The following is an 18,737-nucleotide window of genomic DNA, read 5'->3' on the forward strand; positions in this document are numbered from 1 at the left end:
AGACTGTCACTGAACCCAGCATGGTTGAACTAATCCAAGTGCAGACTAACTACTAAATTTACTATCAACTTGGATAAAAATGAAAGCAGAGGTAATCTCAGCAGAAACCTGTCTCAGCTCAAGCAACTTTCTTACTCTTTCTAAAAACTCTATTTAGCTATTTTCTCAGTACCACTGGGGTCGCTGAGACTCTTTCAAGATAACTGACTCTGAGATACCTCTTCATTGGAATGACACTGAAGGCAAAACTCTCGTATTAACAAAAGACTCAGGTATGATGCAAACCATGTCCAGCTTATTGATATATTGTTTATATAGAAACCTTAAATCAAAAGTCAGTTTCCTGTGATATTTGATGTTTGGATTTTCAGATTGTATTCTGTGTGAAGAGAACTATGTTAGTTTATCAGAGAGAGAAACATTCCTATTAAGGGTCTTTATTAGTTATACTATAAGTTATAGTTGCATTGGGACAATCTTTACTGTGCCATAGACACAATGCCAGTATAGAGAACTTGTCAAAGAACAAGGGTTAATATGTTTCCCTAGCTTTATATCTTCTAACACTAACAATAAGAAATGGGAAATGGGAAAAAAATCTATCAATTAGTTCCTTTAATGCATAATGAATCTGGCCTGGGATGCTCTTTGGCATAGGTGTTGATGCAGGTATATTTAGAGGTAGCCCAACTATATGTTCATAATAGATGACTTGCAGAGGATCAGTGCTGTCCTGAAATAGCACTAACACACCCCCCCCCCAAATCACAATGCTCAGGTGTTGGGCTACTACCTTTGAACGCACCAGGTATTATGGCAGAGCTGCCACTGTTTCTGAACTCTTAAAGGGGAAAATGCTGTTTTAACATTGGACAGTTAAACTGACCTTCACTCTTAGGTACGGTTGGGGGCCTAAGTGACCACAGCCAGCCATGACAACACAAATGTGCAATACATGCAGATACATCATAACACAATTCTTCCCCACTTCCTTTCATTCTTGTGCCCTAATGTTGGATCCAGATATGTGAGTCACTGTATTGTGATTTATTGCTACCTGTAGAAACCTGTGGATTGGGGACGAAACAAAGACAATGGCGCGGAGACATGGCTGAAAACAGGATTCTGAGATTTGTGGATAGATGGCCTAAGTCAGCGTTTCCCAACCTTAGGAACTTGAAGATGCGTGGACTTCAACTCCCAGAATTCCCCAGCCAGCTATGCTGGCTGGGGAATTCTGGGAGTTGAAGTCCACGCATCTTCAAGTTCCTAAGGTTGGGAAACACTGGCCTAAGTCTGCAGGAAAAAGAACAGGAATGTTTCGTGGTCTTTTTTTTGTTTTTGTTTTACTTTGACGTTGAAGAAAAAACAAAACAAAATCTCTTTCCCTCCCTCTTTTGCAGGTGTTGGCCGGCCCTGTTCTTCGGAAGAGCCAAGGGAGGGCGGAGGCTTTCTTGGAAAGGACTACCATCTTCCCCACGGGAAAGTTGCAGCGGGTTGTTAAAAGAGTCCCGAGTCAGGGGAAAAGAGCAAGCCGGTGGCACGTGTGACGTGTTCGCCCGCTGAAAGAGGCGGGAGCGTGGGCGAGCCTGGCGGGTCTGACCTATGCGGAGCTGCAGCCTCCCCTTCGCCTTATGAGTTGCCTGAGCGGGAAGCGTGGGAAGGAGTTGCCGCCCCGGCGATCTGGTGGCTGACGGCGATGCCCCGGAGAGCGAGGCGGGCGCGCGGCCGCTGGCGAAACTCGAAAGCCTGAGGTAAAAGAACTCCCGCGTTTTGTCGTTCCAAGCTTTTGCGGTCTCAAACTTTCAGGGGGAAAAAAGGAAAACTGGGCTTCGCCGCTGGAGCAGAAAGCGGACGCCTTCGCGGTCCTTGCGGGGCAAGAATTAGGACTAACTGGGCGGTTCCTCGTAGCTCTCTTGCGGACTCTCCAGTTCAGCCTGTCCAAGGGTTCGTAGGATCATCTAGCCGTGGCCGTGAGGGCACAATATAAAACGGGTCTGCGCTACGGTGAAATCACTGCGGCGTAAAGCGCTCGGCCGTGATTAGCCTCCACCTGGCTCTCCGAATGCTGCCTGTAAGTGTATTTTGTTTTACTTTCTTCAGACTTGGATGATTGGATGACTAAAGAGACAACTGCCCGCTCTGGCCAGACGTTTGAGGGTATAAGAGGATCAAATATTAGGGTAGGGAGCTTCAGATCAAATTGGCTGAATCAAGACTGCAATCCAATATTCCGCTTACTAGGAAAGGAAGCCCACTGACTTCAATGGAATTTACTTTGGAGGAGTGGGAGGAATGCAATATTAATTCTCTTATAGAAGAGAATCTCATTTTCCTCCTGCCTCCATCCAAACTTATTACAGTCTACCGTTACTTATTCTTCAGTTGCCTCCTACTTTCCTTTCTTCCTTTCTTTTTGCAGGCTTGCTTCTTTTATTTTTTTCCTAGATATTTTTTTTTAAAAAATTGATCATTCTACTACTTAGCTTGCAGTAACTGATTGCTGTTCCCTTTAATAGTTCCTCACTTTCTTTTTTTTTTTAAGTGGTAGATTTCTACGGTAATGGCATGATTGATAGATTACATGCTGTCAAATTGGTGTGGATTCTTAGGCAGTGCACAGACCTTCAGTACGACTGCAGGACACTACCATTAATGAATCCTGAAATCTTTCACCCTTTGGCAATGTTTATTTTTGAAGTTTTCTGTCACTTCAAAAGTACCTCATTGATGTATTCCCAACAATGAGTTTCATTTTTATCTGCAGCAGCAACTTGGAATAGGTTCCAATTTTATTCATGCAGCCCTTGTTGTCCACGTTAAATACTTCTGTCCATCTTTCATTGTACTTACTGCTCTGTTCATACCATATTTCTTCATACCATATTACCCATTTTGCTCTCTTCATATTACCTATTTTTAACATCCAAATTAGACTAGTTGCTGCAGTATGCTGAACTTTATGAAGCAGGTCTGTATGAGAGCATGCCCTAGCCTCACATATATGGGTAACTCTGGTAATTTTACCCCAAAGAAGCTTATGTGGCAACTTAAATAGTCTGCGTAAACATGCCGTTCTGTGCATTGGTTTCTGAAAACAATATAATATAAAGTTTGCTAAGATAATATCTGACATTTTAATTAGGTTGCCTACAGCTTCAAATTCAAATTAAAAAATAAATTTGCATTTAAAATTGTCCATGTGCACAGAGTACTTTTAATCCTTTTAAGTGCTAAATTCAAACAGAAACAAAACTGGAATTACTAATGAAAATGCATACTTACATATGTTGCTCTTCCTCCATTTAAGTTCACTTTTCATCTGTTTGCATTATTCCCCACTGGCTTAGTATTAGTTACAGGAATATATTTTTGTCAGGCAACATAGACTGTAGTATGTCAGTGCTCAGCTTTATTTCACTATGTCTAATATAATGGCAAAATATTATTTTTTTATTTCAAGTGTACTTGTATAGAATTCTTCCTCTTTTGAATTAATATTCTTTATTTTAAAACTGCAACTGTTAATTTTTGAAATCTTTGGCATGGTGGAATAGGTAATTTTACAAAGTTAACTTAAGATTGCCTCGTTTTTATGCTGAGCTTTTACTAGCATAAGGCTATATGAAAGCTATAACTTCATTTTCTAAGAAATAATGAAAGGGGAGTATCACATAGTGTATAATCTATGTGAGCTGATAAGTGAAGGACTGGTTGAGTGCAAATGACCCAGCCAACTCATGCAGAGTCTTTGCTTGGTCATTAAATGCTATTTGGGAAAAGAATGACAGTAAAAGAAAATCAATGTAATCAAATGGGGGTGGGGTGTATGTGCTCATATGTAATTTTTTTCCTATTTACATTTAAATTCACATTTCTTCTGTAAAAATGTTTCAATTAGCTTCAGATTCATGTGGTAGAAAGTTTGATGTAATGAATAAAATGGACTGAACAGAATTTCAAATTCCTATAAATGTAGAATAAGGTCTTCATTTCTCCAATAATTTAGTGTTTTGGAAAAAAAAACATATTTTGTAGTATTTCCTCATTTACCTGAAATAAGCTCAGATTTTAGTTTGATGTACTGTGTTTCTGCTCTGTATTGGCGGTGTGCTTTCCTGATGCCATAGAGAATATGAGAATATTATGGTAAATGAATATGTGGTATATAGTATGATAGATATATTTACTATATACTATTTACTATCTATATATTAAATATGGTAAAATATAGCTATAATATTGCACTGATGGAAGGAATAGCATGTCAGATCTTGAACAGCAGCATCTGGTGACTGCGTAATACATAAAATATCCTTACTTAATAAAAATAACAGACATCAAAAGTGCTTTGCAGTTGTTTTGTCCGTTTCTCTGTTGCACTCCTAAGTGCATATCATAACTCTTCCTTTGCATATACCTAAATATAGACTATAGACTCCTATAGGCATTCTGTCCTTAGTTCAAGTTCTAGAGTTACACTTATTTCCAGGGCTAGAGACATTATAATTAATATAAGAAACTTGTACACATTTATTTGTGAAGCAAATTGATCAATCACTTTAATCAATGGTTATTTACTCTCCTACTAGTTCTAATTTCTTCCTGTTATGTGTGTGACATTTTGAGTAAAATAATGGAACAGTGAAGTCTGGAGATATGCACCAGGGGGCTGGATATTAAAAAAAAACTACTTTATTCTACTGTTGGGGAAAAATGGGCAAAACTGAGAGTTCAAAGCAATATATTTAGTTCATTGTCAGCAGTTGAATGCTAATTATCTGAGACACTTCTGTGCTCATATATTAGCCAGGAAGGGCGAGTTTATTTCACCAATTGGTTCTCTGTGTGCTGCAGACCTCAGTAGAAGAAAACATATTACTTTCCAGAGCATCCTCATACACTGCAAAGTAAGAAACAGTCTGTTGACACTTTACTGTGTTCCATAAACATGGGCAGTGGAAAGCTATTTTCTGGAAAGGTTCATAGCAATGAAGGTAAATAGAATCCTTTTATTTCTCTTTGCCTTATCTTGCACCAAACTGTTAGGCAAAATAAATCAATTATTATTACTGCTATAGCTAAATTTACTTTCTTACATATAATACTGATATTATTTTTAATCATCAGATTGTTCATTGCAATATACATATATTTCCTGCATTATTGTCGATGTATGTGAGTGAAAATTGGATTGGAGACATTATAGCAAAGGTAAACTGGAAAAAAAAACCCTCCCTAGGAGGTAATCCAATTTTCACAAAATGTAAAAATCAGTATAATAGTACATGAAAGTATAAACATGCTGTTAATTATACAATTAAAAAAGAATCTGTATGAGATAATGAGTATTGTTTAGAAAATGTGTTCTTAAATATTGATAATTTAATAATCCCATCCATATTTATGCTAACATTTGCATTTCAAATTTTAAATATACCCCTTTCTACTTTTTGGCAGCTTTGTACTGACTGAATATATTGTATTACCCTTTTTGTATTTTGTTAATTGTATTATTTGTATAATAATTTCTTTATGCATGTTCATCTACATTAGGCCTGTCTTTGTATGAGAAATGGGTAAGATTAACTATGTAATATCATTTATTGTATTTAAATAGTTTATTTTACTGTATTACAGATGCCTGATGGTTTCCTGGCCACTGAGATGTTTTGAATGCTGAGATTTTCTTTATAACAATGAATAATTCGATGAATGGAATTTCTAAGCCTACCTGTGGTGACAAAAAGACTGATGTACATTTTTCTGTCATCTTCATGACTGTTGGGATTTTATCCAATAGCCTCGCAATAGCAATTCTCAGGAAAGCATATAAGAGATTTAGGCAGAAATCAAAAGCATTGTTTTTGTTTTTTGCCAGTAGCTTGGTTATCACAGACCTGTTGGGCCATCTCATCGTTGGAACAAGTGCAGTATTTGTATATGCGTATAATAAAAAGTGGAATTCATTTCTTCCATCAGAAAAGATATTTTGCAATTTTTTTGGTAGCTGTATGGTGTTCTTCGGACTTTATCCTCTTTTTCTGGGCAGTGTAATGGCTGTGGAACGCTGCATTGGAGTGACAAAACCAATATTTCATTCAACAAAAATGACTTTTAACCATGTAAAAATGATATTGACTATGGTGTGTTTTTTTGCTATTTTCATAGCCTTGCTGCCTATACTGAGATCAAGAAAATATAAAATTCAAGAATCAAGAAGCTGGTGCTTCTATAACATACAGCATACTAAAGTCTGGGAAGATAGATTGTACATCTTACTTTTTTCATGTTTGGGTTTTCTGGCCCTTATTATTTCACTTTTGTGCAATGCTGTGACAGGGATTACACTTTTAAGAGTCAAATTTAAGAGTCAACATAGACAGGGCAGATCTCATCATTTTGAAATGATCATTCAGCTCTTGGGTATAATGTTTGTCTCTTGCATTTGCTGGACCCCTTTCCTGGTAAGAACTTAATCATATTTGCCAAATCTAAAGCTTCCTGTTATATAGATATTTTTCTCATATTTACAGTACATTGTTTCAAATCTTCTCATTGAAGTAATATGCATACTTGTGTTTCTGTAAATATAGCAATATTTTCAAAATAGTCCTGATGCTGCCAAGATTAATAATTCTAAGATCTTGTTTGGATGAGATTCAGTGGCTATTAGCCTTGATAACAATGTAATTACCTCTGGAGGTCATCTGCTGGGAGATTAGTAGGCTTCCTTGTCCAGTTGGTTGGTCGCTATGAGACTGTTAGTTGGGCCAGGAGTCTGATCTAGCAAGGTACCACTTACATGTTATATATTGCTTATTTTGTTCTTGGATAATATCCTAAAATATTGGGTTGAATATAATGATACAACTTTCCAGAAATTCAATCTGTTGTGAATTACATGTGATAGAAGGAGTGGATAGAATTTGCATATCCAATCCCTATTTATGCTATCAGGGCTGATACATTGCTTTAAAGATTGGACAATTACCTTTATAGAGTACATGCAGGAAAGCTCCAAGATGATGTACATGCAAATGTACATGCAGATCAAGCTAGCAGTTCTCTGTCCCTGTTGCACAAGTGTGCACTGATCATGATAGAGAGTCATGACCATGTGTTGGGATTATTAAAACCTCACATTCAGTACCTCAGTTCTGTGAATTCTATATGTTTATAACTGCAACTATTTCATTTAGTTAATTAAAAGGAGTTAATAAATAGGAACACTGAAGCAACAAATGAAAACCAGTTTGCATTTTTGAAAATAATGGAACCATGTCAATATTAGATATTTTAAGGAGAATTAAAAAATTGGGTCTAGGTGTAAGCATTTTCCAGGTGAGGGTGGGTGCTGAATAATATGCTAAGGCTATCACGGGATAGTTTAAAGCAGACATGTCAAACACAAGGCCCGGGGGCCGGATCCGGCCCGCGAAGTGGTTTCATGTGGCCCGCAAAACCATCCTGGAAACAGTGAGGGAACGGCCCCCACTGCCTTGGCCCTGGCCCAGAGACCCTCCTTCTGCCAGAGACCCTCAGATCTGTCCCACTCCTGCCCAGGCCTCCATAGGCACCCTTGATGAGAACGATGTAGACCTGGCCACGCCCACCCAGTAGGCCATACGCACTCTAGCCACGCCCACCCAGTAGGCCACGCCCACCCTGGCCATACCCACCTGGCCCCCTGAGGGCAACCGCAATGCTGATGCGGCCCTCAATGAAATTGAGTTTGACACCCCTGGTTTAAAGGAAGTTATGATTTTTTTGTTTTTCTTTTTATATTGAAAACCAAGATAAACAGAATATCTAAAATAATGAGACTTACTGTGTCACAGGGGACACGCCACAGCTGTGAACTGCACCACAGCTTTGCTTTGAAGGGTTGTTCCATTTGAAGCTGTAATGAAACAATGTGCTCCTTCAAAGGTCTACAGCAATACTGAGGGGAGCCCCACCATTTCTTGAAACAGTTGGAAAAAGTTTTTTTTCCTATCAAAGCAAAACAAAAAATACATGTGGCTACTTTGTGTTTTGAATACAAGTCCACCCATCTCATAAGTTTGCATTTACCACTGAAGTGTAGACTGCTAGACTGCTTCTTCCCCAATATTTAAACAAGACGGTTAGAGACCTATAGACTAAAATACAATGGATGGTTGCAAGAACTGGGTGTGTCTAGTGTAATGAAGAAAAAGACTATGGGTGACAGGGTATCAGTTTACCAGTATTTGAGCTGCTGTTACCAAAAAGACAGGGGCCAGTCTAAAGCACCTGTTACAGAAGTGACAAATGGAAATTTACCAAAGAGAGAACCAGCCTGGATCTAAGAATAAATTTCCTGGTAGAATAATTAGTCAGTGGAAGTGGCTGCCTTCAGAAGTTATGGGTGCACCAACACTGAAGTTTTAAAGAAGAGATTGGACAGTCATTTGTCCAGAATGATATAGGTCTCCTGAGCTCAAGCAGGAGGTTGTAGTAACAGACCTCCAAGGTCTGTTCCAACTCTGTTATTCTGTTATTTGTTATTTATGGGTAACACGGTGTAAGTTATAAGATGGACATTCAGTCCAGTCTTCCTTGAAGAAGCTGGCTGGATTCGAATACCATGGCAAACTATATTTAAAATAGCTTAAATCCACACATTGTGCTAATCGTAATTTGTTTTATTTGGATCTGGCTTAGCACAATCTATGAAGCAATTAAGCAACAAATCATGGGTAGAGGAAACTGACTGCATGATCTTCAAACCTAAAATATTGCTTGACAAACCCAAACCCACTGTTTTTATTGTAAGTATGTTGCTTTTTTGAAATTGGTTACAAGTTACAAAAGCCTAAAAAACGGCAGTAGCAAAAATGCACAAGAAGCACATTTAAAATGATACTTCGTTAACTGTATGTTTGGAATAAATTCATGTAGGATTGGCATAATATTTGAATGGCCATTATTTTATTAAATATGTAATGGCTGTAATTTAGCAGCACTTTGTATGAAAAAGGTCCTAAATTCAACATTTTGCACTGTTAGAGACTACTGGGGAATCCGCCCCCCCTCGAAATCCTAGATAAACATTCCCAGTCATTACTGAATAGGATGGAAATGGGGCATGTCAGGAGCTGTGTGTGTGTGTGTGTGTGTGTACACCAACACATACACACTGAGGGAGATGGGTGGCTAAGAATTATGAAATATAAATAAATAATGATGTAAACATAATGGTTATTTTCAATTCCATGAAATGTGTGATAAAATTTAATTTTAATTTAGATGTGTAAATGGTTCTCATTGTCATTTACTATTTAACACTCTGGAGTTTTCTGACTACAAACTATAGTTTCATCAGCTAAATGGTTTCATTCTGTTTATTCCAGAAGGAATCAATTGCTCTTCCTGAATGAGTATGGAATGAAATATTTTTAAGACATTTCAGATTGGTACTAGAGACATATTAGGAGTACAGTTTAATATTAAGCTATGGAAAAACATAGCTTAATATGTTGGGAATCATTAGGAAATTAGGATTGTAAGAAATTGTTATCTTGTTTATTTACAAATTGCACATCCTTGTTTATTTTAATTAAAGTAAAAACAATCTATACTACCTATATTATTGGAGAATAACGCACGGTATGTAGACATTCACTATTTTAATATTTAAGCCATAAAGTGTATTAGAAGTTCAGTATAACTGAATCAATGATGACTGGATAATGGTAAAAACCTAAGTCAGCAGTAATTTTTTTATCATCATTGTGGATGAGGGTACATCATAAACAGTGTCTTTAAAGAATGTTCATCAAGAAAAGAGAATCAACAGTGATAAAAAGAAGCAATATGTTTGTGCTTAGAAGAATTTGCTTGATAGCACCAAGTGGAAAGAATGTCCTGTTAAACTTTGTACAAGTCAAATCACAGAACATTATTATAATATGAATTAACTGTATGGAAAGAGCAACCATATTCAGGTATACATGGAAATATGTGAGTTTTTTTTATTAAAGAGAGCATAAAGGATTTCATTGTTCAGTATTTTATCATAATCTTAAACTTCTTAAATTATCACAGTACTTTAATCATTCTTACTGAGGCTAATGAGACTTTTCTAGGTCATAATGACAGAAATGCAAAAGTCACAATCAGAAGTTTCGCTTTTCATAGAGTTATCTATTTAATAAACTATACCTGCTTTTTAAAAACAGTTTTCTTTGCAAATCAGTTAATACTGTGTAATGCAAAGATGTTCAATCAGAGTTAATCTACATGTAGTATCAGTCATATAAAAGCTAAAACAGCCTGATACATAGATCAATAATGGCACAGCAAGTGAAGTTGTTTTACATAATAGGGTATCAATACCCACTGCTTTATACTTTCAGCTTAAAATGTTTTATACTTTTAGCTTAAAATGACTAACTGGAAAAAAAATAATTGGGTAATTCCATACTAGATTTGAAATTAAGTTTAAATCCTGATTACATTGTTAACTGTGACTGATTCAGGATCCTTTTCTGTTACCTAGCCATGAACAAAACATCTTTGTAATTCTTTCATCATGAAGGGGTTATTAACTGTTTCTCCATGTAGATACATTTGGTCATAATCCAATAGCAGCATCATTATGCATTGGACCTCTTAAATTCAAAAGGCCTAGCCCATTTAATAGACAATAGAGTACTATATATGGGAAAGAGTACGGAACATAATTATCCTGTAATTGGAGGGAAATGACCTGTGCAAAGAGTTCTATTTGTAGATAGAATTATCTGATTTCTTAGTAACTTTGAATGCTTGGTTTATAGCTTGTTATCCTGATGTCTTTTATGGAATTCTTGAAGCATAGTTTGCTTTCATTTTTAAGATTTCATTATATTTTTCTGATTATTTTCTAAAAAAAAAATAATGCTTTGTTTACAATAGCATTATTTCATTCTTCAATTTACATTTCCTTTTTTTTCCTATCCCACAAATATATTCAACCAAACTTATTTTACAGCCAGTTACATTTTTCCAAGTTATTCTTTAGGCAACTGAAGCCTTTACTGAAAAATTCTACTCCTTTAAAAACTTGAGTAGAAAATATAATCGGTAGAAAAAACACCTTTCCCATTAGACGTTTTCTTACTTTGTTCCTTGAAGTGACTCAAGAATACTTACAGAAAATCATATTTCATTCAGACAGGAAGAGATAATAATGTGAATCTCTCTTTCTGTGTGTGTGTATTTGTGGGAAAAAAGAATGTATTTGAAGAAAGATCTTCAAAGTAGCTCTTCTGTAAGATTAAATTTTCTTTATAAAAGGAAAAAAAATATTAATTTGATATTAAAAAACCCCTCTTAAAAGTAGTCACCACTATTCTTATTTCTTCAGCTGTATGCTTCAGTTTAATATTTCCTTCAAGAACCTCATTTGGTGCTTTCTAAAGAAAAGTGAATTATTTAGGAAGATTTTTTTTCTGTCAATACTCCACAGGATCTTACACTTTCTTCTTAATTTTTTTAAAGATTACTATCACTGATGTACCCTTATTACTTTTTGACACTTTGTTTGCTTCACAACTTGGTAGAAAAAGAAAGTGTCTTGATTATCAATTCTGTTAGAAGATTTTAAATACTAAATTTAATATTTTAAATGTTAAATAAGACCAAATATTTTCTTTAATCATATGTGCTTCCATGGAACGTATCCTCTTAGAGAAAGATAATTCTTTAATAATTTTTGCTAATGCATAAATATTGCTTCTGAATTAGTCTTGGGCCTTATGCTCTTTCCAGGCTCATCTGGTATCATGTAACTGGCAATAATTTCCTTCCTATGAACTGGCAGCTATTATTTCTGTTATTTTTTATTCTGCTTCTCATTTTGATCATAGTTCAATTAATAAGTTTATGTGAGCAGTTTTCTAAAATTTCTTATAACTACTAATTACTTAGGTGGACTTAGAGAAACAACTTATATATTATAGTGCTGAAACTAACTCTTTTTAAATATAAAAAAAACTAAAAAAAGGTTTTGGGAGAAAGTGTATTTGCTTCTGAAATCTATGGATTTAAAGTGCTTGTTGTTTAGAGAAAACCTTTATTTATATCAGAGTCAGTGATTTTTTCCCCCTCTCCACCACTCCCATTCATTAATTTCAAGTTATCAAGTCGTCTTTTTAGATGTTAAGGTCCAAATTTTTCTCATTTAGATGGTATAGAGATGTTGAGCAATTTGTGAACACTGGACTCTCTGTGTTTGTATGGGTTATGTATTGCTGCTATTTGTACAGATAGTAGCAGAGAGATGTAGCTACTTCTCACTAAACATGCCTGGTCACAGTATCCAACTCCTCATTGTATTCATTTCTATGGGTTCTAAACCATAGAAATGAATAGCTTTTTTCAACTGTACATTCTGTATAAGAATGCACATCTTATGCATATAAAGATAATTTGCCCACCATGAGTATTTTTAATGAAAATAATGAAAATTACTGATTTGCCTATGCTCATAATAGTTATTATTGCTGTTGCTATGGATAAAGCTGTTTTTTAAATAGACAGTATAAAGGGAATTATATTCATTTTTTTATTAAAAAGTTTTACAAAAACAAAATTTTACAATATATCCCCAAATCCCTCCCACCCCAAACCCACCCACTTCCCACCCACTTCCCCCCCACTTCCCAGAGCTAAGTACAGGATTATAGTTACAATAATCATATTCTAAATAAAAATTATGCATAATATACAATTAACCAAATTCATAATGTGCTTTAACTCCCCTTTAACATAACTACAAACAAAGTACCAATAACAATATCGCACTAAAATCTACTCATAAGCTAAATGGAACTTTTTAGTCCCATATTTGTTCTGAATATAATTTATCCATCTCCTCCAAACTGAAATATATCTTTCCTGTGAATGATCTTTCAAATAAGCAGAAATCTTAGACATTTCTGCAAGATTCGAAACTTTAAACACCCATTCTTCTATAGTGGGCAGACTATCCTTCTTCCAATATTGTCCCACCAGTAACCGTGCTGCTGTTATCATGTTCAACATCAAGTTAGTTTCTTTAACATCACAATCTACAACAATACCCAATAAAAACAATTGCGGAGAAAACTTTATCTTTCTCTTAAAAATCTTTTGAATGTTCCACCAAATTTTGATCCAAAAAGCTTTTATATTTCTACAAGTCCACCACATGTGAAAATAGGTAGCTTCTAAACTACCACATCTCCAACATTTAGACTATAAATTAGGATACATGTTGGACAACTTCTTGGGATCCAGATGCCATCTATAAAACATTTTATAAAAATTTTCTCTTAAATTTTGAGCCTGAGTAAATTTAACATTTCTAACCCAAATTATCTCCCAGGTGTCCAACGAAATTGGTTCCTGAATATTTTGTGACCACTTTATCATACAGTCTTTAACCAGTTCCGTTTCTGAATCCAATTCAATTAAAGCATTATATATCCTCTTTATATGTGCACAATTTAAATCTCTAATTTGTTTTACTAAATTTTGATCTGTAATTGTGATGCCAACCTTTTGATCTGACTTCCACCTAGCTTTCAATTGGGTATATTGAAACCAAGAGTAATTTATGTTTTCTTGTCTTAACTCCTCTAATGATTTAAGTTGCCAATCATTCCCTTGCAATCTAAGTAGTTCCTTATAAGAAACCATGTCCATACTCACTCCCATAGATACGCCCTCTATCGCATGTCCAGGAATTCCCCAAATCGGTATTTTATAATTTAACTTATAATAATACTTTTTCCAGACACGCAATAAAGCACTTCTAAGAATATGGGATTTAAAAGCCCTGTCCACCTTCTTATCGTAAAGCAAATATGCATGCCATCCATATACCAAATCCCATCCCTCAAGATGAAGTATCCTCTTGTTAGTTAAATTAAGCCAATCACTAACCCACGTCAAGGCAACCGCATCATAATACAATTTCAAATTCGGCGCCTTGACTCCCCCTCTTTCCCTAGCATCTTGTAAAATCTTAAATTTAACTCTTGGTTTTTTCCCCGCCCAAATAAATTTGTTAATACCCTTCTGCCATTGATCAAGGTTGGCATCCTTTTTCAATATAGGTATCATTTGAAACAAAAAGAGAAACTTTGGTAGAACATTAATTTTAACAACTGCAATTCTTCCCAGTAATGATAATTGTAATTTTTTCCAATTATTTAAGTCCCTTTGTACCTTCAACCATAGTGTTTCATAATTATTCTTATACAATTTTACATTTGAGGCTGCAATATATATTCCTAAATATTTAACCTTCTTCACTATTTCAAAACCTGTTAATTTAGATAACATATCCCTTTCACTCATAGATAAGTTCTTAGATAATATCTTAGTCTTATTACTATTCACCTTAAACCCAGAAACCTTACCATACTGAGTTATAATTTCCATAAAATCTATAACCGACTGTAACGGTTGGGATACTGTTATATTCATTTTAATTTTCATATTCTTACAATTCCATGACAATTTCCTTTAAATTTTTTACTCTTTCTCACTTATTAATAACAGTGGAATATTTTTAAAGAGTATGGCTTAAAATCAGTGACACAATGAATCTCTAAGAAGAGTCTATCACTTCTAATCTCTTTTCTCCCAAATCAACAGCATAGTAGGTTCTTAAAACATGATGAAATTAAGAAATGATAATATACCCCCTTTGATGATAGATCTGCAGTGCTATCTGCAGTGGTGGCATGACTTCCTATTGGCAAGAGCCTCTGCCTTATCTTCCTCCCTATTTCTAGGAATTTGTCTCTCTTCCATAAAGCAAGATGCTTTTGCACTTTGACTTCTGCCCTCTGTTGTTTCCTGTCAAACAATAATTAATCAGCTCCATGAAAAGTTAAATTTATTATAATTCAATGGGAGAGTCCTTCTTTTAGTCCCTCTGGAGGTTCAGGTTCACTTAGATTATAAGGAAGCACCTCCTCCGAGGTAACTTTACTATCTACATGTAAAGGCTTGTCATCTTAGCTATTTGCCATCATGTTAAATAATTTTTATTTTACATGCTTTTAATTTTCTAGAATTATCTGAGTTCCAAATAAGCCTAAAAGTAAAATTTAAATTTATCACACTAGTTTATTTTAATGGAAACATACGGATTTTAGGATCAGTTAGAAAACCAGATGCTGAGCATTTTACTAGTCTTTTACTTATTTAGATTATTATATATTTTATAAAATCAGCCATTTTAATTGGTTTCTGGTAAGCTTGATATGGTCTCCCCAATCATAGGGCTCTGAAACTTCATCCAAGGAAGATGACCTTGATGGAAATATTCAGGAACCATGATCTACACAAAAGGTGTTGAAACATTTTTTTTTAAGTTGAGAAGACCCTTTCCTACAGAACAATCACTTGAAAGATTCTGTTATTATAACCAGTCTCAGTAAAAGTAGTTTTAGCTGTTCTGTAGAGTTGATTTTTCTGTTCTAATCTACCTAATGGGACTGGCACATAATAGCTTCTTCTATGTTAAGAACATAAGGGACGCAGTGGCTCAGTGGGTTAGGACGCTGAGCTTGTCGATCAGAAGGTCGGCAGTTTGGTGGGTCGAATCCCGAGTGCCGCGCAACAGAGTGAGCACCTGTTACTCGTCCCAGCTTCTGCCAACCTAGCAGTTCGAAAGCACGTAAAAATGCAAGTAGAAAAATATGGACCACTACGGTGGGAAGGTAACAGCGTTACGTGCATCTTTGGCGTCTAGTTATGCTGGCCACATGACCACAGAGACATCCTTGGACAAGGGCTGGCTCTTCGGCTTTGAAACGGAGATGAGCACTGGCCCCTAGAGTTGGAAACAACTAGCACACATGTGCGGGGGAACCTTTACCTTTTACCTATGTTAAGAACATGTGTCAAATCCTTATATATTCTTATATATATAAATTATATATATGATATAAGAATATATAAGATATCATAAAGGTTTAACCCAAAGATTTCATTGGCAGTACAGAAGATATTACTTACCTTTTAAATGCAGTAAAGCCTGTAGTATTGGAAGTTGACTATTATTAATGATGGTCATGCAGTAATCTCCTGCACCTCCATGCAAGGATATAATTTAGCTTCTTGAGCATCAGAAAGGCCAACTGATATTTAGCTTTGCTTACACACACACAGGCAGGACCAGAGGGCTTAGCTGAAGAGTACCATTTTTACTTATGCAGTTTTTCTAACTATTTTCTATGTTTTCAGTAGCCTGACTAATAGTAGGATAGCCTTTATGCCTTTCAGAAGTATATAACTATTTAATTATAGTAAGATATCATTGTGTAGATTTGATGTAAACAAGTGCAAAATGGAAAAAATGGCATTTGCAAATAACTTCAAATAAACAAAATGGAAAAAGCTATAAGAAAGGAGAATGTAGAAATTAAAATAATAAAGCAATATTGAAAGGGTCAGAATTAGAAATGAACACAATAGATAAAGAATTATAGGAACATATAATTCATGCTAGGCTATGTATCTTAACTATACTATATTAACTTTTCTCCATCTGATACCCATTTCTAAGCAAACATGGAGCAATATGATTTTTTTCCAAAAAGAGATTTGATTCTTTATGATACATCAACTTTAATTTTTAATCCATTATGGTTCAATTCCAGAATCAGTTTTTTAAAAATATGTAAAGTTGTTCCATATATTCAGTAATTTCTATTTTATTGTTAAAGCAAATTATTATCGTTAAAAACAGGAATATATTTTTGACCTGGTTTTTTCTGACCTTTTTTTGTAGGTAATGATGGCCATTATTGGAATAAAAGGAGATGGAGACGATCTCCAGATATCATGTGAAACTATAATTTTTGCTCTTCGAATGGCAACGTGTAATCAAATATTGGATCCATGGGTATATATTCTTTTGAGAAAAGCTGTTCTTAAAAAACTGTATGAGATTGCTAGGAGATTTTGCGGAGTACGCCTCATTAATTTGTCCACATGGGAACTCAGTTCCATTAAAAATTCTTTAAAAGTGGCAGCAATTTCAGATTCACCAATTGGGTCCAAGCTGACAAGCCAACAGCAACTCAGTATAAAAGTGCCATAAAGCGAAACACAGAAAATGATGAAAGTAAAGGTTTATGATTGTTGTATACTTTGAAACCTGAGAAATGGCTCCAATTATAGATAAGTTTCTATCTGGAAATGCTACTACAAGATGTTTGTGAATATAAAGAATCCTTTTTATGGGATACACGCATCCATATCTAGTGCCAAATATTTCAAGAATTTGTAAAACAAAAAAGGGAGGCAATGATTAATAAATTAATATATGTAAAATAAATAATGTTAAAAATCTCAATAAAGATAAGATGTTAATGGCTGTGAAATAGTTTTGAATGAAGTAAAAATTTCAGTGTTTGTGTTTTATGTTTAAATGAAACATAAAATCGTGTTTTCAAATGTGTTTAAGTGAAAGCTTAACAGCAGTATTAAAATGCATACATATGTCACAGAATTTAGAGACGAATGTGTCCAAACATCACAAACTCTTCGGAAGTAATATTTTGTTAACACTTCAGTTGGGGTAGAATGAAACCTGATAGATATCAGGGCAAGCATGAAAAACTAAGTATCTTAGTGTTGAATTTTACAATGTATGTGCAGTGAAATTATGTAAAAAGCATTAATTTTGAAAATGTTTCTTGCTAGTATAAAGCTTTTCCTGATTTTTGCAAATATTTTATCTAAATCTTATAAAACAGGTGGAATATTACTTCCTAAATGAAATAGCCCTGCATCTTGCATCTTGGATTTTCTGAGCAATTTAGAAACAAATAGAAATTGGTATAACACGATAAATTCATTGTATAATCTGGAAATTCTACCCTACAACTTTAATGGTTACTAAATAATTGGATGCTGTGCTATATCAATATTTTGAATTATACTCACATGGTTATAGAATTACTTCCAAAGTATTGTAAATGTTTAAGTCAATTCACATACAGTATATGCATAGAAAAGTTGACTTATAATATTATATGTCAAATATTAATTTAGATTTAATTTAAATATTATATATTATTTCATGTTGTACTTTGTGGGCTCATCTTATTAATAGATACATGAAGGTCAAAACACATGTTGGGTTTTTTTGAAAGTAAATTCAGACAACATTAAAATGAGGATTACATCATTCTTGTTTTGAGCAAAAGAAAGGAATGCATTGCATTTAATTTAAATCGTAATACTTCATATCAAATGTAAAAGACATTAAATATGCACAATAAACTAAATTTGCAATACACAAAAGATTAAGTGAAAGATTTGTATACAGATTAATATATTATTTTTTTTGCTTATTAAATTAACATTGTTGTTGTTAGTTGCGAAGTCGTGTCCGACCCATTGCGACCCTATGGACAACGTTCCTCCAGGCCTTCCTGTCCTCTACCATCTTCTGGAGTCCATTTAAGCTCACACCTACTGCTTCAGTGACTCCATCCAGCCACCTCATTCTCTGTCGTCCCCTTCTTCTCTTGCCCTCAATCTTTCCCAGCATTAGGCTCTTCTCCAGTGAGTCCTTCCTTCTCATTAGATGGCCAAAGTATTTGAGTTTTAGCTTCAGGATCTGGCCTTCTAAAGAGCAGTCGGGGTTGATCTCCTCTAGGACTGACCGGTTTGATCGCCTTGCAGTCCAAGGGACTCGCAGGAGTCTTCTCCAGCACCAT

At 35.0% G+C, this 18,737-nt stretch overlaps 1 protein-coding gene across 1 annotated transcript; it reads left to right on the plus strand.

The window, feature by feature from the left end:
* Nucleotides 1-1,661: 1,661 nt before the first annotated feature.
* On the plus strand, nt 1,662-17,838 carry PTGFR (prostaglandin F receptor). The gene is made up of 3 exons (XM_083357674.1): nt 1,662-1,754; nt 5,641-6,467; nt 16,799-17,838. The coding sequence occupies exons 2-3, from the start codon at nt 5,700-5,702 to the stop codon at nt 17,108-17,110; spliced, it is 1,080 nt and encodes a 359-aa protein (XP_083213800.1). The 5' UTR covers nt 1,662-1,754; nt 5,641-5,699; the 3' UTR covers nt 17,111-17,838.
* Nucleotides 17,839-18,737: the final 899 nt, after the last annotated feature.

Source organism: Vipera ursinii (assembly GCF_947247035.1).
Source record: "Vipera ursinii genome assembly, chromosome: 3".
Taxonomy (NCBI): domain Eukaryota; kingdom Metazoa; phylum Chordata; class Lepidosauria; order Squamata; family Viperidae; genus Vipera; species Vipera ursinii.

Coding starts and splice junctions, on each gene's coding strand:
- PTGFR (XM_083357674.1), top strand. CDS start 5,700: ATGAATAATTCGATGAATGGAATTTCTAAGCCTACCTGTGGTGACAAA. Junction 6,468..16,798: donor TTTGCTGGACCCCTTTCCTG/GTAAGAACTTAA, acceptor CTTTTTTTGTAG/GTAATGATGGCCATTATTGG.